This window comes from Sphaeramia orbicularis, chromosome 10, assembly GCF_902148855.1.
Source record: "Sphaeramia orbicularis chromosome 10, fSphaOr1.1, whole genome shotgun sequence".
Lineage (NCBI taxonomy): Eukaryota > Metazoa > Chordata > Actinopteri > Kurtiformes > Apogonidae > Sphaeramia > Sphaeramia orbicularis.
This window is the reverse complement of record NC_043966.1, coordinates 18,564,068-18,588,195: the sequence shown is the minus strand read 5'-3', so window position 1 is coordinate 18,588,195 and position 24,128 is coordinate 18,564,068. Positions and strand designations below refer to the sequence as shown.

The following is a 24,128-nucleotide window of genomic DNA, read 5'->3' as shown; positions in this document are numbered from 1 at the left end:
GTAAATATTTTAACATAATTTTACTTTTTTGCATGAAAAAAATCGACCATTTTTGAGCTGTCATTATTTATTGGTTATTATGATAGTATTTTACTGGTCTGACCTACTTGAGATTGAATTGGGCCGTATGTGGCCCCTGAACTAAAATGAGTTTGACATACTCAATTGTTAATATTGTCAGTGTAATTTCTGCATTTCACAAGTTCATCCCATGGGTCAGATTAGACCCTTTGGCCAGTTGTGGCCCACGGGCCATATGTTTGACACCCCTGATTTATCTCTATTCAGACACGTCACCTTTTGGCTCTGAATGTGTGTCAGCTGAAGAGAATGAGCTTCAGGGTTCTTGTGTTAATACATTCAGCTGCAAACACATGTACTCGCATAGAAAATGTACATATTCTAGGTCATGCAGTCTGACCTGATCCACCCCTACGCCCCCCCTCGTGCTCTCAGGTCAGCAGATCAGATGCAGCTAGTGGTTCCAAAAACTAAAAAGAAGCTTCGTGGGGACCATGCCTTTTCTGTTGTCGCCCCAAAGCTGTGGAACCAGTTGCCCTTAGTTGTTAGACAGGCTCAGTCTCTACCTGTCTTTAAATCACGTCTAAAAACGCACTTTTTCTCATTAGCTTTTAATCAATGAGTGACATGTCTGGTTTTTTTTATGCTGTTTTTATTAGATTTTAATTTGTCTTTGTTTTTATGGTGGTTGTATTTTGTTGTTCTTAGCCCGTTTTACACCCTGTGTTATCACTAGTTTTACTTACTCATTTATTTATTTAATCCCTTGTTTTATGTTTGGTGTATGGCATTTAGGCCAGCTCCAAAGTTCTTAAAGTGCATTATAAATAAAGTTGGTATGGTATGGTATGGTATGGTATGGTACCTTCTGCCAGGATTCATTGTTTTTTTGTGTGTGTGTGTGTGTCTGTACACTAAGGTACCTGCCCGACGTCACCGGTGATGGACTTGTCAGCCAGATCAACAACCCAGAGGTGGAAGTGGACATAGCCCGGCCGGATGTGAGGACTCGACAGCTGATCATGGAGCTGAGGGTGGCGACTAACAAACTGAGACACGCTCAAACGGGACAAGACATGGACTTCATGGACAGTGAGTCTCAGTTTTATGCTCATGTATAATTTCTGTCTATATTTATTTATGTCCTTTGAGAAACAATTTACACATTGTGGGATTTTTAGGACCAGTGATAGTACATTATACACCATACATTAGGAATCTGCACCTGTATATGCTGTATGCTAACTATATATTGCTTCCTTGTACAAAAAGTTTCTTCTGGCTATGAAATTCTAATAAACTTTTAAGAATTTGTGATGATAGGAGCTACGGATGCTTCCTCCTATAAAGTGGCAGTTAAGTTAAGAACACAAATCACATATGGCAGACTTCATTATATGGCAGAGTTTATCAAATTCACAGTCTTTTCAAATATTTTAATGGAATCATATCAGAATTGTAGCATTTACCAGTCTTTTCTTGAATAGAGAATGTAGAGCCGCTCCTCCAGAACTTCAAAAGTGTATTAATATGAAAAAAAAGCATTAAACTTAATGAATTTCTGTTCATTGTAACTTCAGTAGCGGTATCACACAGATGTAATGCTGCTGCAACTTTTTACAGAATAAAAATATTACTTTACAGGTATTGAATGGAAGCATCCGGACTTTCTTATGGGATTTACAGAGTTCACCAAACTGATTACTTTTTTCAGGACCTTCAGTAAATGGTGCCATCTGTTAGGAGGATGGAGATAAGATATAACGTGTATCTATATGTGACCATAAACATTCAGTTTTCTCTATTTCTGATACAATAACCCCCAACATTAATCTGAGCTTTAACGAACATCTACATCACAGGTGTCAAACATGTGGCCCGGAGGCCAAATCCAGCCCGCCAAAGGGTCCAATCTGGCCCATAGGATGAATTAGTGAAATGCAAAAATGACACTGAAGAAATTAACAATCAGTTGTGTAGAAATCATTTTAATTCAGTTCTACGTACAGACCAATTAGATCTCAATTGGGTCAGATCAGTAAAATAGTATTACAATAACCTATAAATAATGACAACTGCAGATTTTATCTATATTTTAGTGAAAAAAAAGTAAAATTACATGAAAATGTTTACATTAACAAGCTATCCTTTTACAAAAAATGTGAATAACCTGAACAAATATGAACAACCTGAAATGTCTTATACCTGGTAGTATATGTTTGGTGTATTTGTAATTGTAATGTAAGTTGTAATGCACACGCGTAAATGATAAACTGATAAACTGAGGCACAATATTGTTAAAATTGCACTTGTTTTTCTGAAGACATTTCAAGTTGTTCATGTTATTCAGATTTTTAAGGAAACGCTGTAGATGTAAACATTATCATAATGTAATTTTACTTTTTCACTGTTATTGTTTTACTGGTCCAGCCCACTTGAGATCATATTGGGGTGAATGTGGCCCCTGAACTATAATGAGTTTGACACCACTGATCTACATGATTAGTACATTAAATATAGGAAAATAATTTATTTTCACAAAAAAAAAAAAAAAAAAACAAAATGTAGAGGATAATATTATAACAAATGTTGATAAAACACTTAAGAAAGGTTAAATATAGAGAAAAATTCATTTTTGTAATTGCCACAAAAGTAACATTGGGTCTTTATGGGTTAAGTGAGTAATGGTCTTGGTGAACATCTGTGAATGAGGCCCCTGTTTTCCTTTTTCTAGGTGAGGAGGGCAGTGGCTCGGGTGGAGGAGACCACGGTGAAAGGTACAATGATGACTGGCCAGGCTACGGGCCGTACTACCCCCCCTACAACAAACCCCCACATAACCCTGTGTCCAACCCCGCCAAGCCGCCCCGCATCCGAGAACGAAACGGGTCCAAGTGGAACAGAAACAACGGCCACGGACGGGTCAAATCAGCATCCAGCCCACCCACCTTCTCCCTGCTCTCTTTGTTGTGTTTACCTTTCATGGCCACTATCGCCCCTTTGTGGAGATAGCTGCTTATTACAGTCTGGAGGGAAATTATTCTGTCATGCTGGAGTCTTAAGCACATTATGAAAGAAAACATGTCATTCCATTTGGTTCCACCAGCAAAAAAAGACTAAACAGGATAACTTAATAATGTATGGGTTAGCAATAATTTATAAAAAATACACAGTTTACAGCACAAAAGGGGGTATTTTCTCCAACTAAACATGCCACAAAAAGGCATAATCACAAACAATACTGAATTATTAATGACAAGCATGTTTTAGTACTGATCCTGGCCCATTAGAGTCTTGATGCTGAATGATAGTCTTTGCTGAAGTGCATAAGAAAATGAACAGAAACACTAAGAGCAGACGAATTAGCAGGTGCAGCTGATCTTCTCATGGTTTATTGGTCCGTGAGATAAAGATTAACTGTGCCATAAATTACTCTTTAGTGTCGTCGAGCGGCTGATTTGGTTGAATGTGTTTTCTTTGATGCACTTCTCATGCAAGTCTTTAATTTAATCATTTTCGGTTTTGATCGCGGGTGTTTTGTCTCGTAGAAGTAGATTTAATTCACATACTTTAACCTTGAGGCTTAGAAAAAACAAAAGCAGTTAAATGTAAAAACCAAACAAGGGGTTTATTTGGAATGTACAGCTCAAGTTTCTATAGTTACTTGTGATGAGTTCGTTAATGTAATATATTGCTGCCTTTAATTTATTTCTAATATTATATTTAATTGTTTTTATCACTTGGATTTTCAAAGCCAGGGCTGAGTGTCGTCGTCTTCTAAAAGAAGTGTGTTTGTCTTTTATTTTCTCTGGTTTTAAAAAAGAAAAAATGTTCTCTGTATGCAAAAAAAACCCATAAATAACTTCCTCTACTTAACCAATCACTGGATACTTAATCATCAGATAATACTGGGCCAAAATACCAGCTGCAGTTTACCCTCGTTTTTAATCATGAATTGTGTGTATGTGCGTGTGTGATTGTTTTCTATTGTTCGTTCTGGTTACAAAGTTTTAAAGTCACATTGAGATGATGTACGGATGTTTTTTTAATAGTGTGCTTTTCTACATATTTTTCTTAAAACCAACAAAAGATGATGAAGACACTGAGTGAGTCATGTGATGGAGAATTGGACTGAATGTTTACAGAAAGCGAGAAAAAAAAAAATCTGTCAACAGCTGAAAGATCGATGATGTTAATGTTAATTTGCTGAATGTGCTTCATGTAAAATCAAAGAATATTCAAGAGGTAAAAAAAAGTTGCAAGAATGTTGTATTGGAGGGGAAGCGAGCAAACTGTTACAAAGACATTTGGTATGATTTTAGACAATAACAACAACAAGAAAACACATTGAAAATAGAAAATGAATGTATATAAACTGGAACTTTTCTGCTGAATGAAGAAATCTCAACTATCCTTGCACAAATAAAAGAAAGGGTTCCATTCTTATTATTCTACCTTAAAAAAACAAAACACTCTTTTTGTAAATAATGAGTAATATTCAGAATAATTATACTGATCAGTGTTTCATGCATTGTATTGTTTTCTGTCAAATTAGTCTTTTTGGAATGAAACCCTTTCTAGTTATTTAAGACTTCACTACAAACACGGTATTGCGTTGCACAACTTCACAAAAAAACAGTGTGTCACAGTATTTTAAAAGCAACAGTATTGTAATTATATGTGCTTCAATGATCCGCATTCAGATCACTATGTGGTGCCTGCAATATTTTCACTGAATATCAGGTAAATTGTTCTTTAGTACGACATCTCATCCATTCCTACTACTCGCACATTCCCTCATGGTGAAAGTATAGCACAACTTTTTCATGTTGTAACAGTTTTTTGGTATGAAACGAGTGATATTTTCTGCTTCATTAAAAACTGAAGAAAATTATGTTGTGACTTTTTCTCCTTATTTTTTATTTTATAAAATCTGCAAAAACATACAGTAACCAAAATAATGTCTACATTTCATTTGTAGCTTCACAATTCCAATTTTTTGGTAAAATCCGATTTTTTTTTATGTGCTCGTTCATGTTACACAATAAATGCAACTTCTATCAGTTTTGAGTATGAACTGAATGCGATCCTGAAGTGACCCGCATGCACAAAAGAGGTCCTGATGTAATATGTGACCATGCAGTTTATGGAAGTAGGACTCCTGGGATGCCGAATTGTAACATTTGTCGCATTTCAGTGATGTAAAGGTTGGATAAATCTGACCTGGCAGTTCAGACTGAAGTCGCACTGCAAAATCTCAGATGTGTAACCGATTTAGGACTACATATGAAAGTGGCCTAGGTGGGATTTTAAAGAATCAGATTTGAGCTGTTCAAACTGCAGAAAATCATGCTGTGCCTTTTTCTCCTTATTTTTTATTTTACAAAAGCCGCAAAACACACAGTAACCAAAATAATGTCTACGTTTCATTTGTAGTTTCACTTAGGCTACGTTCAGACAGCAGGTCTTAATGCACAATTTGGATTTTTCGGCGAAATCTGAGTTTTTTGTGTGTGTGTGCTCGTTCATACTACACATTAAATGCGACTTCTGTCAGTTTTGAGTATGAACTGAATGTGATCCTGAAGTGACCCGCATGCACAAAAGAGGTCCTGATGTAATATGTGACCATGCAGTTTACGGAAGTATAACTCCTGGGATGCAGAATTGTAACATTTGTCACATTTCAATGACGCAAAGGTCAGATAAATGTGACCTGGCCATTCAGACTGAAGTCGCATTGCAAAATTTTAATATATAGTGAGTGAGAGATATCTATTTATTTATTTATTTTTTTTTATTTAACCTTCATTTACCCAGGCAAGCAATTAAGAACAGATTCTTATTTACAAATGCAGCCTGATCAAAGAGCAATGGCTCTTTGTTAACATTGATGTATTAATGTTGGCTGTTTTATGTCTTGTTTCTGTCACCTGCCTTAGGACTGCAGATGAAAAGTAGTTATTTTTACTAATTCCAACATATTTACGTGGGTGTTTTTTCATTAAAACAGCAATGTTCATAAATATGCATGGTCCCTATTAAGTGAACCAATAAAATAAAAAAAAATACAATAAAACAGATACGTATCTGATTTAGGACCACATATGAAAGTGGCCTGGGTCAGATTTGAAAAAATTGTATTTGTCCTGTTCAAACTGTCGGATACAGGTCACATATGGGCAAAAAAAATCGGTTTCGGGGCACATTTGCCTGCAGTCTGAACGTAGCCTTATAGTACATCTTCATTCAACCATACTGGTATAAACAGACACATCAGACCTTCATGCATACTTCATTCAACTATAACCGCAAACTTAATGATATTCTGAATTTGACAGGTTTTGTGATAACAGCACATTCTGTTTGGATATTCTGAATTAGCTCTATTTTCTAATGGCTCATTTTCTGATTCAGATGTGGGATATGTTGATGTTATTCCAGTTCTTTGAGGATTCTTGGGACGTGTACAAAACACTAAGAAAATAAATGCAATTTGCACATTTTTCACAACACAAAGCCCCTGTTTATGCTCAGCTGGAGTAAAGACAATGATCCTCTATAGGACAGATGAACGAATCTAAAGAAAAATGCACATTGTGGTCTGAAGGAGTAACACACCTACTGTTAAATATGACGTCCATATAAAAAATGTGACCTTTTCAAGAAAATGTTGACATTGTTAACAAAAGATGGAGACTGAGTTCATATAATGGAACATGTATCACTAGTTTATGTCAATTACACTCTGTAATTGACATATGCATCAATGTATGTCAGCATGAATATTAGTAGAATAATAATTTTCTGTAGCCATGTGAACAGCTTATCAGGAATTTTGTCTTTTTCAGAATAAGGGAATAAACTGGAATATCCTGTGCATGTAAACATACGCTGAGTTTGTGGGATAAAAGTCCACTCTAATGTCCAACCTTTAGGCTTTGAGGTGAGCAGTTTCTGCATCTGGATCATCATGTGGCAGCTTCTTAGAAGGGCGACATTTGGGACATCCATGCTGATAAAAGCAGAAAATAAAGGATAATTCATAAAACATACCTTATTGTTCACCAAAACAGTGTGCTATATTGCAGTCTTGAAAGTGAAGTAAAAAAGAGACTGAATGAATTCATAACTGTAATAGAGTATGCCGAAGCGTAGGCAGGTGACAGATGGAGTTTGTAAAAATATTTAGATTAGATCCTTATATCCCTCGACTTTGGAGGAGATAAGGCTTGCAGAATCAGTGACAACTTTTAAATCACTTCTTAAAACACAGTTTTATAGACTTGCCTTTATGTGACTTTGTCTCTTTTTTAATGTTTTTAATGTTGAGTATTTTTGAATATTTTGGTTATTCATTTATAGTGACATACATGATGTTTTATTCTATCCCTTCATTTTTGCTTTGATTTGACAGCATCATGTTATGTTATTTCTGCCCTCTCTACTACGATACATTCAAATTTATTCGAAGTGTCATGTTTTCGTGTTTGCCGTACATATCTCTTTTAATGTATTGTGTTCTTTTCTATGTTTTAGTGTCTTTGCTTGCATCTGGTTTTTTCAATTGTAACCTGCTGTTGTGCCCTTCTGCTTTGTCTGCCAAAGCATTTTGTAAACTCAGTTTTTAAAGGTGCTATATAAATAAAGTTATTACTATTATTATACTTTCATTCAACTATAGCTGCAAACTTAATGATATTCTGAATTTGACAGGTTTTGTGTTTACAGCACATTCAGTTTGAATAATCTGAATAAGGTCTTTTTCCTAATAGATCATTTTCTGATTCAGATGTGGGATATGTTGATATTATTCCAGTTTTTTGAGGATTCTTGGGACGTGTACAGAACACTAAGAAAATAAACCTAATTTGCACATTTTACGCAACACAAAGCCCCTGTTTATGCTCAGCTGGAGTAAAGACAATGATCTTCTCTAGGACAGACGAACGAATGAAACAAATGATTGAAAGAAAAATGCACATTTCTGCTCTGGAGTAACACATAGATAAATAAAGTTGTTATTATTCTTCTATTTTTTTAGGCTGCCGACAGGGCTAGGTCACAGCGGTAGAGAAACAGAGAGGCGACACTTCCATAGACTCCCGTTGCAAAAAATGGCCAACGAAATATGGACCTACTTCCAGGTTATGGAGGTACCAGTAGTTCCAAACACTGAGTATTGTGGTGTCGGAACACATTCATTCATACACTACACCACTGTGTCACCGTACACAAGAATATAATAAAATATTTCCTCCACAGCTAGTTTGCATTTGTTTGTGTTGAAATGTTCTGTGTGTTGGTTTGATTTAATACCTTCCACAACATGTAGCCAAGAAAAACCAACAACAGGAGCAATGCAATGACCGTGAGAAAGATGATCCACCAGGCAACTTTAGTGTAGAATTTAGTCTGTTTCTCCAGAAACACTGTCAGCTTCACCTGGAGATAAAGAGATTAGTGACATTAGAGTGGATGGAGAGTTAGTAATAAACTCATATTCACGAACAAATCTGACACATGGAGATTTCTGTGTTGAAAATGCATGGATATTCATATTTAGTTAATGTGTCTGTGCCATGTCAAGTAATATCATGTCATCTTTTGCACCTTTGTCGCTGATTTTTCTGATTTCAGTCCGATGTTCTCTGGTGAGTTTGTCAGACTGAGAACTGCATCCACGGTAATGATAAGGTAGTTTAAAGAGCTGTAGTCCTAAGAAATGAGGAAAAAAACATTAGGATGCTTTTATCATCTTTGAACTCTACTTAATATTATAAAAAAGTTGAAGTCAAACGTGTGAGGAGACACTTTGGACACCTCTGTAAATGTTGAGTTCCACAGGCGTGAATGCAGGACCATCCCTGCAGTACTGTCCAGGCCCAGCAGAGGGCAGCGTAACTCCACACACTTCAGTCCATCTGAGCAGGTCTAAAAAAAAACCAAACCTCAAATTAAACTGATTCTTTAAAACACTCGAGCTCCCACTGTGTTAATGCATGACGTAATGATAGAATATTAAACAATGAAGTATAACAAACAGGGTTAATCATTTTTGGTAATACTTGTACTGGTAAATATCTGTTCTGTCAGTAAGATTTGGGGGGATATACCTGGGGAAACAGAATATAATAGTCAGAATTATGCTTTCATCAGTATTTACTGTTTTTTTTATGTTACAAAGGACAAGGTACAAGCAGATTGATCACTAATAGTACATTTTACACACAAGTTTGAGACAAATAATAACTTAAGTTAAAAAAACTAAGAATTACTTATATTTTTTTTTACAGTTTGACATGATTTTATTTATTTATCTATAAAGTTTATTTGATAGGGACAATGTAAATTACATAATTTAACTTTTATCTGTTATAAACAAGCTGTAGTGACTGATGATTCACATAAGGAGATTATAGCTATTGCTGGTTTCCATCTCCAGTGCTTAGTCAGACTTTTAGTAGAGAAAAAAAAGAAAGAAAGAAAGAAAGAAAGAAAGAAAGAAAGAAAGAAAGAAAGAAAGAAAGAAAGAAAGAAAGAAAGAAAGAAAGAAAGAAAGAAAAGAACATGTAAGGTTCCATAAACTGACATGCTACAATTATGAATGTTAAAAATATAAATATAGGAGTACAGCATATTGTAAATATTTACATCAAGGTTACATAGAATTCCAGTGAATTTAGAATCATTAAAAATGCTCAGATCTCTGATTTTGCTTTAGCCACCCTTTGACGTTTTTTATTAAAAGCTTTTATATCTTGTGTTAATTTTATTTCTGTCGGCTGTGTGTTCCACATTTGAGAGCCTTTATAGAAAAAGCTGACTGTCCCATGTGTGATTTTACATTTACCAGTGGCTGGACCTCTGGTGTTCCTGCCATTATTGCCATTATGATCAGCATCTGATTTGTGGATTCATTGGTTTGTGTTGCCGTTCGTTGATTCAGGTATTTATTACACTGACTGAGCTGTTCAGGCAAAACTTGTGTAAAATTAAACATAGTATATTTACAACTATCATTTTTATTTTATCACTTATTTTTCACTTTTACTTTTTCACACTGAACCTTTAACATGTCTTTAACACAACATTTACACATACTGTACTTCCATTGAGCCTTTTATATTCCAATTCTAATACAAATACACAGATGTATAGATATGTATACAAAATGAAGGGAGTTAAAGTGAAGTGTTGCTATAATTTTTACCAGTGTTCTGTGTTTCCTTCTTGAGAGAAAAGGGATTCCGTCTATTGAGAGGGCTTCAAGTTCACCCTCAGCTTCTCGTCGCCTCCTTCGGGCGTTCGACCAACCCTTCATATGAAACACAAGCACAACCTCATCTTTAGATTAAAGATAGAAATGGCACCTTCAAGACAATGGACATCACACCAAGGTTACAATAGTTTGGGATTTTTCATTATAGTTTAGTTTTATTTAGTTTTTACTTTGTTCTCTCTTATTCTGTTAGTTTTAATTAGTTTTTACAGCAGGTTTACTAGTTTTTATTAGTTTTCGTTTTTTCTAAATGGGTAGTTTTAGTATTAGTTTTATTGTCAATCTTTTTATTCAAGAGTCTGTCACAAAAACATCCATGATTACAATTTGTCCACATTTTGAAAAATAAACACAGAGTGAACAAACCAAAAGTACAACAGAGGAAAGCAAACATAACAAACACACATTTTAACAACCCTCATCCACCACCCCACCCTTCCAGGACTTACGACATATCACACCAAAGGAGGCCGCATAAATTCTAATTATATTCAGGTTGAGTTATCAATGTATTGTTGAGGGGATGCCAAATCTGATTAAACTGCTGTAGTTTATTTAATAATGAGAACTGGATTGTCTCCAGATGAGAGAGTTTAACCATTTCTTCCAGCCATAATTTAACTGAGGGAACTCATGATTTTTTTCCCAGAACAACAAAACAGGCTTTTTTTGCCATGATAAGTGCATAAGATAGCAGTTGATGGTGGTGTTTGTTAAGTAGCGAAAACTGATTAGAGGCTCCGAGCACAACTAAAAGCGGATCAGGTTTCAACTCTACATAAAGTATATCTGTTAAAGTTTTAAATATGTTAGTCCAGTATGGAATTAATTTGGGACACATAGTTTTAGAATTAGTTTTTCATATGTTTTATCTTCCTTGCCGTCGCATTCAAATAAATCCTATACAGGACTCTGCTGCTTTCTCCCAACTTTAGTCTCCATATTCCCAGGTAGAGTGGGGACGAGAAGCCGACTCTTAACAACAAGTGACCAGAAGTGACGGACCGTGAAGTGCCGTATGGTGCCACCAGCAAAATAAATTAATTTCATATCAATCCGACATCGAAAAAGATGAAAACGAAGGGAATTTTATCCATAATTTTTATACGTTTTAGTTAGTTTTATAAGCACACAATACAGTTTCAGTTGGTTATAGTTTTTCTTTTAATTATAGTTTTTATTTATTTCAGTTTACGAAAATGTTTTTACATTTCTAATTTACTTTAACAATAATTTAACCTTGCATCACACACATGGATCTATCAGTGTATGAGCATAAGACAAAGGCATCCTAGCTCAAAATCACTAATACACTCAAGAACCTGATGTAATAAAATAGATAAGCTTTCTTTTCAGGATATGAATTGAGCTGATCGGCCGTATTTCCATTTAATTGTGCTTCTACAATCATAACTTTCATGCACAGACTGTAAAGGTCTGAATATGGGGATATGTTGACGATTTTTTCTTTGTGTGTTTGTTTGTGCTGCATCAGCTTTGTTGAAAGAAATGGTACCTTCACATGTTGCAGTGGATGGACTTCATCCCCAGGTGAACATGGGATGGACTGCACACCTTTACTGTTGATCTGAGTCAAGTACAGCAGCCATTTCCCCACGACGTTCTCCTTTGGCCAGTAGATGTTCAGTGAAGCATTAGCAAATGATTTGAGGGGTCTGCCCATGTTGGTAATCTGTAAGAAAAAACACACAGAACACAGCTTCAAGATCCTAAACTGGACACATCTGTGATTTTATTTGTTGAAACTTGAATTAATACCTTAAACTCATACTGAACTTCAGCTCCGATCTCATCCACTGAATTTATGGCACTTTCACCTTTTTCACTGTTTTCACTATTTTCACTGATTGACACTTGGGAGGGTTTAGCAAGTCTGAAAAACAAAAGTAGAGCTAGTTATATTGATTTTTAATTAGTCAGAAGCATTTAGTATGGTTAAAATCCAATCTAAAATGTGTTGTCTTGAATGGTGAAAGAACAGGAAAGAGCATTAGGAAATAAAAAAATTCTCACATTTGAAGAAAAGGCACAACATGAGGACAAAACCATAACGTTGAAATATGAAAATAAAGTAATAATGATAAGAAAATAAAGTAATTATGAGAAGAATACCATAATATTAAAAGAGCAATATAGTAAGTTGGAATATTTAGAGAAAAAAGTGTTTTGGTTTTTTTTTTAGGAGAAAAGCTCAATATTGTAAGTGTTGAAAAAATATACAAGTCTGAGTCCAGCAGCTGCAGTTTTAGATTTCATTATTTATTGTTACATTCATAAATGCTACATTTTAATTAATTCATTTCTATTAAAAAACTACTTCTTCCAAACTTCGTAGTGTTGTTATCATATTTTCTTCTTGCTTCCTTGTAAAAATTTTAGAAAAACACATGAGAAAATGTATGCATATGCCAGATTGCAAAAAAAATCCATTGTTTTAATTCTTTACTTTTTATTTTTTAATAAGGTAATCATTTCAGTTTGTTCCAAAAATAAGTGACAGTATTACTACTATAAATTGACTGACAGTTACAACATGCATTTGAAAGATGTAACTACTGGTAAAAATACAAAACAATGTAATGTTTTCAGATGTTAATAGAGACAAGAAAAAAAAAATCTTTTTTCAGAGCTCAAAAATTAACATTAGAAGCATTTTCATCACAGTTTTCATTGTATGGTATGACTATCCACCAGTCTTTCATTTTTCTGTTGGAGCAGAAATGCAACTAAACTGAACTCTTCATCATATTGTCGAGGTTTTCAATGAGGTTAAGGAAAATGACAGTGTCTTAATATTTCCAGCACCATGAATGCATAGATACAAGGAGAGAAACACCTACCCATGCAGCTGCAGGTCCAGTTCAAAAACCACTCTGGCCAAAAGCTCAACTGGTTCTATGGTCTGCTCACTGGTTCTGCATCAACACACTGATTAATAATCAAACCCTTCACTTATTAATACATGGCACCAGTTTCCACTTACGTTTTAAGTTGCAGGGTAACATTGACATCTTTTGTACTCAGTGAAATTCCAGATGTTGTGAGTTTGACATAAAATGTAACCTGTGTGGAACAAAACCACTGTCATACACGCATATAAAAAATATGACCAGAAGACAGAGATGATATGAGCGTCAATAAATAAAAAATGAACCAGATATAAACATAAAATAGGCATAATGCAGAGTACTTTGCAAAAGTCTAAGGCCACCTTCAGGTTTGTTGTTTTTGAAATGAGCAAATATATTTATTTCTCATTCTCAGATACAATACAGGAAATATGTGCACTGCCTTAAAACATATGTAAAAAACTGAACTAAATGTGTTCTAGAGGTTAAAGTGACTATTTAATGTGACCCCATGACAAGAAGCAGCACAAACAATTAGAAACATCTGACATGTTGAATGTGTTGAATGAAACCTGGTTCAAACATTAGAAATTAATGCAATAAATCTCATATTATCTGAACTAAAGCATTAAAGGCCTTAAGTACAAAGAGAAATCACACTAAATACTATCAGTTTGGTTTATAGAAGAGAGAATTTAGATTACAACTTAATAAACCAACAAATGTAATGTTGGATTAGAATTTTTTACACAGGACTGTACGAGGGCTGTTCAATAAGTTCATGGCCTCACCCAGAAATACTGGTTGTTATAATACAGGATGTTACATTCTTTCGTGATGGGATAGTGATGCTTGAACATCGATGGACCAAGTGCATTGCTGTAAATGGAGATTATGTTGAAAAATAAAATATAAATTATCAGTCTGTGTTGTTCTGTTCTGGGTGAGGCCATGAACTTATTGAACAGCCCTCGTATATATGTGACTGTTATGTGATGTGTAAGGTATATTTATGTGTGTGTGTGTGTGTGTATACAGATAGATAGATAGATAGATAGATAGATAGATAGATAGATAGATAGATAGATAGATAGATAGATAGATAGATAGATAGATAGATAGATAGATAGATATAAAACTTTTTATTTTGTTTTGGGTTTAGTAAAAAAATAAAAATAAAGAAAGAAAACACACATGCATACAGATGAATAGACAGAAAATGTTTGCCATAACTCACCTCAGCGTCTCTTCGCAGTGGGTTCCCCAGTTCACAGTCGACTAATGTTCCTTTGTCATTAGCTGTACAACTCACTTGTGTTTCCTATGGGTATTTGTGAAAAATACATGAAGAAAATAAATAAGGAAATAAGCAAGGAGCTATTTCTGGATTGAAAATTAAACACCTTTTAAAACCCATAAATGGCTGTCATTAGCTCAGATATCAGGGTGGAGAGATAAGATAAGAAACAAAACAGATAATAAAATGCAATAAAATACAAAACAATAAAAAAGACTAAAATTGCTGCTCATATACAACACCACTAGTAAAGGTTAATAATCTTTGGTAAATCTGCAAAAGAAATGACCATGCTTTATTATTTTGTCTCTTTTGGGAACTCAGCACATTCTTCAGTGTTTGGTTTTCTTTTTTTTTCCCTTTTACATTTTACATAATCATGTTTTCTAAATTAGTATTAATACTATTACTTTTCTTTTTTTTCCCTTATGCGACTATATTTGCCTACACATTTCACATCATTATGCTATACATCACCTGTTGAGATGACTCAGTACCCACTCAAATACACATTTTAACCTGATGTTTTTTACTAGAGTTTCTAAACACTTACGGAGGCTGTGCTGTGGACTGTAGAGGAGTAGGGAAGAGTTTCTGGGAGAGTAATGACTAAATGAGTCTGATGTGCGTCATCTCCGTTCCTGTTAGTCGCAGTGACCTCCAAAGCAATGTCTTCTCCTGAAGGAGTGATGACTGCAACACCATCCTCTCTGCAAACACAGAGTTATTTATTTAAATGTAATGGAGGCAATGGAGGTGTAGCAGATATTCATGGCATGTTAGGGTTAAGTTTTATTTAGTTTTACTTACCTGGTCAGTGATGTGAAAACCTCCTTATTGTTCTGTTTTTGTATGGAGCAGAACTTGTACTGTAATGCTAAGTTGCTTTGACAAATGTTGTCACTCCCACAGCCTTTGTTTATTAAGATAATCTGTAAGAAAACAAGAGTAGATCAACTAAAATATACATTAGTACAACAAATTATACAAAATATACAAAAGTTGAATAAATTTAAATAAATTAATTTATAAATTTTATACTTTACACATTGAGACATTGCTTAATTTTTTAAAGGCTTATTCCTAATATTAATATTGTGGAATATCAGTACTACATATAACCCCTTTAAACTAATGTTAAATAAATGTAACCCGTATTTAAATTTATACATAATGTAAAATCAGTGAACACACAATTTGAACTGCGTGCTTCCATGAAACTGGGTTCATTTTGGTACCTGGCACTTTGCCAGCTTTTTTTTAGACCCAATAATAAATTTAAACATATATCCCCCCAGGATGTACCTAATGATGACCTCAGATAAAAGAAAAAAAATTATACTCTTTCTCTGAGCCATCCCAAAATTAATGAATTTTTAATAAAATATCAGAGCCAAAAAAAAAATAGGACCAAAATTGAGAGTGTCAGTGCATTTGATCTAGAAAACATGGCTTGAAAAGTCACTGCGTTAAATTTGAGGATCCTAGTGGTTTTTGTAATCCAGACATGCAGGTTTTTCATGAATCTCAGTCTCATTCCAGGTTTTGTGTGTAACCCATCATGTTCACTGGTGTTACATACAGAACCTGCCCATTTAAACACAAATAAAACATGAGGGATTTTGCAACAGCGAACATTTTTGTGAAACACTCTGCCTTACATAATTAGTTCAATTCCCAAAATGTACTTGTGAGAGAAAAAAAAGATATTAAAAAAAACCCCAGTAGTGCGTAATTTTTGTGTCCTTTTTACCGTGTTGCACACGGATTTTTGTATAAAAATAATATAAAAATAATATACAAATGTGTTCTATCTGAAAAATTGTTTCTCTTTTATCTCAGTAAATATTTATTTTTAAAACAGACCCAAAGTGCTTCCAAACTTGCTTCACGACATTAGTCTACATCTGGTTTTGAACTTTCAGCCTCCATGTCCTGTTTTTAGGGACTAGTTTCATAGAAGCACCCATCTATAAACTCCATGATTTGTTCTATAAACTCAAAGCATGTGATAACATTACTTTTAAATTAGGTGCCATAGTAAACATGAACATGAAATCGAATGAAAAATTGTACTGGAAGGATAAAATGTCTGTGATATGATAAACAGTACTGTAAACCTCTGGGGTATATGACTGGGGTTCAGTCCTTCTGTACCTCTGAGACAGCGCTCTTCTGCTGGTAGAGGTTGAGGACTGGAGTGAGTTCAGGTTGATGAATGTTTGCTCTGGTCTGATCTGGGCTCCACAGAGACATAGTGACGGAAACAGGGATCGGTTGCAGCTTGTCACTGATGTCACGCTGTTAACAGGGGAGTTTAACCATCATTAGATTTAATCCTACATCTGTGGTTTTGCAGGATATCAAAATGCCTTCTGTGAAAAATACCAATGAGCCAGTACCAGAAGCCTGAGTTTAGTGTCGGCACAGTTTTCTCTCCTCTGCCCAAGCAGTTCCAGTTGTCCTCGATGTGGACCCTGGAACTCCATTCTGGGAGGAAGCCTCGCTTTTCTTTTCTTAGCATCGGCCTCAAAGGTGTAGCTGAGCACTGTGGATATGAGGTGATAAGATGATACTACCACTGATGCACTGTTACTATAGCTACGGTGGCTGAAATACGATTTTTTTTACTCATATGTGACTCAGATCTGCTTTTTTCATAACAGTGAAAACACCACTAATGATATTAATTCTAATCATTTCAGTTCAGATTCAGTTCTATGTTGTATCGGTCAGATTAAATGTTTTAGCAGTGAAGCCTCTGACTGAAATCAGTTTTTATGTTACTCTAGACCACAGGGGTCAAACATACAGCCCACGGGCCAAAACAGGCCAGCCAAAGGATCCAATCTGGCCAGTGGGATGAATCTGTGAAATGCAAAAATTACACTGAAGATATTAACAATAGAAGATGTCAAAATCAATTTAGGTTCCACATTTTGACAAATGTGACTCTAAGGTGGGTCAGACTAGTAAAATACTATTACAATAATCTATAAATAATAACATTTCCACATTTTTGTTTTTCTGTTAGTATAAAAAAAAAAGTAAAATTACATGAAAATATTTACATTTAGAAACTATTCTTTTACAAAAAATGTGAATAATGTGAACAAATATGAACAGCCTGAAATGTCTTAAGAGAAGTCAGTGCAATTTTACCAACATTCTGCCTGTTACTAAATGTTTTGTGTATTTGTAGATCCACTGTGATAGCTGTAATTTACACAAATGCATACATACATAAATAGAGAGAGGCATAATAGGGATAAAATTGTACTTATATTTCTAAGACATTTCAGGTTGTTCATGTTATTCACATTTTTAATGAAACTTTGTAGACATAAATATTACAATAATTTTTTACACTGTTATTATTTTACTGGTCCACTTCAGGTCATATGCATGTGGCCTCTGAACTAAAATGAGTTTGACACCCCTGTCTAGGCTGATTTTTGTTGCTTGATGAAAAACTTTGGTTCCCTTCGTCCTCATCACTATCCTTTACTCACAAATGTTCTGTCTTTCATTGTGCATCAGCTTAAAGTGAAACTGCAAATGCTGACTTCAGTGTCATCCATGTTTATGTCACTATGACTGTGTGTTGCAGGTGACATCTTTATTGTTGTTTTTTTGCACATATGGGTCAGTTCTGATATCAGACATCAGCCACATTTAGACAAACAACATGAACAGTGAACAAAAAAAGAGCAGTGAGTCTGAACTGAACACAAAAATAGCTGCTACTCACCCAATTTGGGGTTGAACGTTGCTGGATGTGCTGTGTAGGTGAAGCACGTCTTTGCTGCAAAATAACTACAGAAATTCAACAGCTTGGATTAAACAGCCAATAGCTTACACTTGACTCACATTAACATTTTTTGTTAAATAGATCTTACCAGTTATCACAGTGGCCCTTTGTGATGTCTAGTACATGTGGTGTTACTTTCAGAGAGATGCTGACACTGACAACTGGCCTGGCTCTGGAACAACAACAATAACTAATAACAGGAACCACTTGTTTAAGGTGTTTATGATTAAACTTAATAGTAAAGATTCAAAGCATTTTGTGGTTACGTGCACAGTAAAGAAATAGGTTTCCCTGTACAAAATCTTATTAATCTTATTTTGCTGTCCACGCTGAATGCTGAGAAAATTTAAGATGTATAAAAATAGAACAATTTAAGTAGAACATTTAAACAAAGTGGCATTTAAGAATGGCATGCAAAGATATAAACTATAACAACTATAAAACTAAACAAAAATATAAGCTACTATTACATTTACATAAATGTGTAATGTATGAGTAGTTGTGCAAACTGTCAGATATAAATGGTATGTTAAATGTGCAAAATGCAAATAGAGAAAAAGGGCAGGTCAAGTCAAGCATTGAAATTGAAAATTAAACAGCTTTATCTATCAATGATCTTTAAGCGTCATTAAAAATGGAAGACCCTGGTGCTAAAAGTACTGAAGTCACAAAAAAAGTCTGTTAAAACATTTATAGGGTGGACTTCACTAAACAAATACAACATGTTTATCTGCTCAACTTGAATAGTCCAAAAATGTGACTTCAGTACTTTTAGCACCAGGGTCTTCCATTTGATTGAATTCAAAAGCAAAGGTTGTGTGTAAGAAACAAAACATCTCTTTTTCAAGGTTTGTCACTATGAGCTTGACTGTTAAACTACCTGTAGACAAAGACAGAATCTGACAGAGATCCGACGGCCAAATCAGGATACTGATTGTCATCCACGTCCAGGTTACCAGACAGAGAATATCCAAACAGATTCACCGTCTTAGACTCTGGTTTGAGTACCTGAAGATGTTAAAAATATCAGAGTGTTTAAGGAAAAAATGAACAGTGATGATGGGTGCAAAGGGTTGTTAAATGGGTAAAAAGAAAGATCATTTTAGCTCCTCCCACCTCACCTGTGCTGGCTTCTTGTTAATGCCGTCTGATGAGCCACAGTAAATATATACTCGACCAGTACTTTCATACGGCGCCCCTACAGCAATATCTGTCAACAAAGACCACTATTATGAAGACACACAACAACAAATTCCTATAGTCTTATCACAGAAAGGCAACAAATAGAGTAAAACAGTTTTCTCTGTGGATGCAGAAGCTTAAAATGCAATGTGTTTTATATTATATTGCTGAGCTCTTTTTTTGTTTCAAGTGTCATTTCTTCATTTAAAGTCTCACAACCTCCATAGCCATCTTGATTGATGTCTCCTATGCTTTCCACAGCTAGGCCAAACATTGACTGATTACGTCCATGGAGTTCGATGGGCTCTGTTCTCTCCCAGTTTGCTCCCTTATTGTTAATATAAATGTAGACGGCGCCTCCGACCTCATCGTCTTTGCGAAAGAACTGTGGAGCTCCAACAGCGAGGTCGTCCCACCTGAAGAAAAACCAAAAGAACATGAATGTGTAGAAACACCTACATTGTTCCCAGAATCAGGGAGCATGTTTGTACTGGCTGGATGCCATGTGAACAGTGTTTTGTATGGTGTGAACACACTGACTGTTATATGTGATTTATAATGTGGGGGTTTATAAATAAAAATGGTCTTGTCTTGACTTGGCCCACACATTCCTGTATATTAGTGCCATAGCACAAGAAATGGTAGCAGCGATTAATAATAATAATAATAATGAACAAAACTTCTAAAGGTCTGCAAACAGTTCCCATAGAGAGGAATGACTTCAGTGTAATAATGTTAATATCAGAGCTTCAGGTGAACAGATTAAGGGGTAAAGACAGTGAAATATTAACACCCCACTCCTTTCAAATGGGGTAATTTGATTAAGATTGGTTCTTCATTTGTGAGATTTCTACAGAGAAATATGCAGAGTGTGATGATAGGTCAAAGGTCATGGACTGAGCTTTAATCTTAAAACTCAGAGTTTCAATGTTGTCACTGTGTGCAAGTGAAATGTAATGTTCATGCTGATAGGAAGATTTTTGGACATCAGTGCAAGAAGTAAAAGCACTAATACTACACAGTAAAGTAAAACTTAAAAAATAAAACTGTAAAACTTTCAAAACCTCCAGTAAAAGTATGTACAATTATCAGTAAAATGTTACAGTATGATATATTATGACATTTAATTACTTTTACTTCTGTATTACTGTGTATGTTGGATTTTACTGCTGAAGATTAAAATGTTACGTAGATTTTATATACTGTTGGGAAGTATTACGTGTAAAAACAAAACAGAAGAGACTTTTCTCAACCAAAAACCAATACAGGGTATGAAAAACTGTCATCTGAAAAGTAATTAAACTTTCAGGCGTGATCAAGTAATAAGTAAAATATTTGTCTTTGCAGTGGAGTATGATAGATTTAAAGGTATTTCTCAGTCAAATATAATGGGGATTGCACATTTAGGTCTTTAATTTAGCTTTGGCAATACAGAGTAAACCTGATGCTGTGCAAAAATAAATCTGGTTTTATCGAAGAGTAGGTTCTGAAATAAATGTACCCATCACCGTTGAGATCCACTACCGCCACATCATATCCAAAAGACGAGGCCAGGCCGGGGCCGGTCAGGAGGAACTCTACAGATAAATTTCTCTTCGCCACCGGGTCTGGTTTCAGAAAAGCCACTTTTCCGCTGTAGCCTCCTCGGGGGGCTCCAGACACTATGGTCAGCTCACCCTTCCTGATGAGGGCCATTCCAGAGTCAACAGAGAACCCTGGACAGAGCAAAATGAAGCAAAGACAGAGTTAGATTAGATTAGATTAGATTAGATTAGATTAGATTAGATTAGATTTTACTGGTGATATAAAACTTGTACATAAGAAGGAATTTTAGGATAACTAGAGATTGATGAAAATAAACAGCATTCTTATTATTGATCTTTTTGTTTAACATCCTACTGCACAGTTTTGAGTACCTAACTGCCTCTGGTATTATTTATATGTATTTATTCATTAATACCTCTGCAATAATAATTGTAAATAAAGAATTTCCTGTGATGCACAACTCATGTTTCCATTCTATCTGTCATTTTCATCACATTATCTAATTGGATTGAATTGAATAAACATGACATTGGTATTAGATTCATGAATCAAAATCGAACTTGAAATGCTGCAAATGAAAACAGACCAAGGTAGCTGCTTCTCTGCAGAGGAATGAGCTTTGAGTTGAACTGGTCAGTGTCTCCAGTCTCACGAGCGTCTTCACTGTCGATGTCCAGATTGTCTAACGGCTCCATCTGTACGATTCCTTTAAACATCACACAACAAAGAAAAATGCATGAGAGAAGCTCTGCGCTATGTTGAAAACAAAAAGGAAATAATACTTTAGTGCAAAAGTGCAAAAATTACCCAGATGATATCAACAGTCAAGGGTAACAATAATGAAATAACCTAATGAAATGATTAGAAATTAAAGCACAATCATATTCAATATATTCCATTTCCATGAATAGATACCCTGCCAAAATCACAATTCTATTAAAATAAAATTAAATGTTTATATATTAACATTAATTCCAATAAATCCTCTCTTACAAGTTGAATTTCTACCTCTCCACTGATATGCACCAGGTGCACCAAATACTACAGATCTGTTGTCCTTTGCGAAAGCTGCTCCATGGCCCTGCTGGCAGTACGCAAACCAGTCCTGGTCCATTGGGCGGTTGATAAGGTGTTGAGAATCACACACGACCCTCCTCCACATCCGCTCCTCTGTCCCGACCTGAAGGTCTTCATCTAAGAGGTAGCACTGACCCGTCACCAGGTGAGGGACGTAAAGGCTTGGGCTTGGACTCCACTGTTGGTACCGATGAGCACAAGTCTATAAAAATAAAAAATAATTAGGATTTTATTCACATAGCAGCAAAACTCAGATGGTCATACCGCAAATTACAAAACCATGAGACCATACAAATGTAACATTGGATACTAAAGAGATGCAAAAAGGAATAACAGATGACGTCAACAAGAAGACTAAGAAAAAGTCAGAATAAAGAACAAATTAAATGAAAATAAAACAAAAATAAAAATGTGTGGGGACATAATTACAATTTATGTGCTTTTTTACTTTCAATAGAAACATGAAAATGGATATATGAAAACATATTGAACTATGAAAATAAATATAATTGAAAAAGTCTTGAATGTTTATATTTCTAACACGTATCTGCTGGTTGTATGTTGCCAGTTTGTGCCACTCATCTGTGTCCCTTTACCTTAATAACTTTATTACCATTTTATTCAACTGGGAATTGCTGAAATGTACAAAATATATGAATAAATTATTTTTGTCATAAATAAGTCTATCCACTGTTATTGCTGTCTGGGTTTCTATTATACTTTCTGTCACAAAACCAGTAAGATACTGTAAAAAAAAAAAAAAAGATATTAAATTGTATCTAAAGCATTTCAACACTGTCCAGAACCTTAACTTTAATGTTTTAAATACTGCAGAGGCATGTAAGTGATTTACTTACCATTACATTTTTCCCTGGACCTTGGCTCGTCACCCTGACTCCCATCCACTGCCCGTTTATGCCTTTACTGTTTAGGAACTCTATAAAAATGTCACCAGGTTAAGCTCATCCAGTGGTGTCACAGTGTTAAAGCATACACAAGACAGTTGATAAAACAGTCCAACAAACCTTCATTATTAAACTCAATGGGCTGACAGCGCTCAGATGTTCCAGACAGATCACACTGGTAGACGACACCTGTAACATTCACCTGATTTTCATGTTTTGAACGCGGGGCTCCGACCAATAATCTGTGGGAAAATACACCACATGTTAGGGCATGGACACAGACTTTATTTACTCATAAACAAATATCTTACCAACACTTACAGGTTCTTTCTGGTGGGATTTAACTGTTGGTGGAAGGTGATAGAAAACCCAAACAGGCTTCCAGGATCCCCGTTTCTCTGCAGAACATTCTGGGAGTCGAGATTAAAAGCAACAACATTCAGCATCTGGAAATAACCCCACAGATACACTAGGCCCCATTGTCTCGCCATGATCTTGTTTTCCTGAATTAAGTCAGGAGTTTCTTATAGAGTCCACACTCTCTGAGAACACATAGTAACTGTGAAACCATAATATAAAAGGGATTGGCTGCACCAGGTGCTAACTGACTCATTGTAGACACAGACAAACAAGGTGTGGTGGCAAGAAATTTATTGTCACTGCAACAGAGCTCCAATGTTCAGCTTCATGGGTTGATAACTTCAGTTAATATTAACCCGCTCCCCTATGATTAAAACTTGAGACACACCCTCTGAAGTCTGCAGAAAATATGTCAGGTTATTAAATTAAAAAGCAGGAGTGACCTCTGTTTTACTATTATTATTATTATTATTATTATAACCTTTATTTAACCAGGAAAAAAAAGATCATTGAGATTAAAAATCTCTTTTTCAAGAGTGTCCTGGCCAAGACAGCAGCAGCAGCAGAAGTTACACAAAATGGAAATCACAGCCATACATCCACACTAATATACATAAACACAATGAAAGTTAGCACTAAAAACAAACTTAATACTGATAAGAACATACATATAAAATGTCCCCATTATTTTAAAAGGTACTAAAAGTATAACAACAATGTTCCTTAAAAGCGTCTCAAAGCCAAACCCAATTCAAATAATTAGAAAAAACACCTACAC

The 24,128-nt window shown here is 35.1% G+C and overlaps 2 protein-coding genes across 3 annotated transcripts in view; one reads left to right on the top strand and one right to left on the bottom strand.

The window, feature by feature from the left end:
* Positions 1-4,914, top strand: part of gpc2 (glypican 2) — a 28,447-nt gene extending 23,533 nt beyond the window's left edge. For both annotated transcript variants that reach the window (XM_030146370.1, XM_030146369.1), the window contains 2 exons: positions 941-1,113; positions 2,756-4,914. In XM_030146370.1, coding sequence (XP_030002230.1) covers positions 941-1,113; positions 2,756-3,033 — 451 coding nt within the window. In that variant the 3' untranslated portion in view covers positions 3,034-4,914. The remainder of the gene's footprint in view (positions 1-940; positions 1,114-2,755) is intronic.
* A 2,041-nt stretch (positions 4,915-6,955) lies between these two features.
* LOC115426807 (integrin alpha-6-like) lies at positions 6,956-23,436 on the bottom strand. Its single transcript, XM_030145040.1, has 25 exons — positions 23,312-23,436; positions 23,111-23,232; positions 22,943-23,022; positions 22,017-22,287; positions 21,595-21,714; positions 20,965-21,178; positions 19,683-19,879; positions 19,403-19,491; positions 19,162-19,289; positions 18,370-18,453; positions 18,222-18,286; positions 16,873-17,018; positions 16,628-16,771; positions 15,281-15,402; positions 15,024-15,180; positions 14,411-14,494; positions 13,308-13,387; positions 13,165-13,239; positions 12,083-12,197; positions 11,820-11,996; positions 10,235-10,339; positions 8,845-8,955; positions 8,635-8,739; positions 8,341-8,466; positions 6,956-7,036 (listed from the first exon to the last, which is right to left on the bottom strand). Exons 1-25 carry the CDS (start codon positions 23,434-23,436, stop codon positions 6,956-6,958), a joined length of 3,123 nt encoding a protein of 1,040 aa, XP_030000900.1.
* Positions 23,437-24,128: the final 692 nt, after the last annotated feature.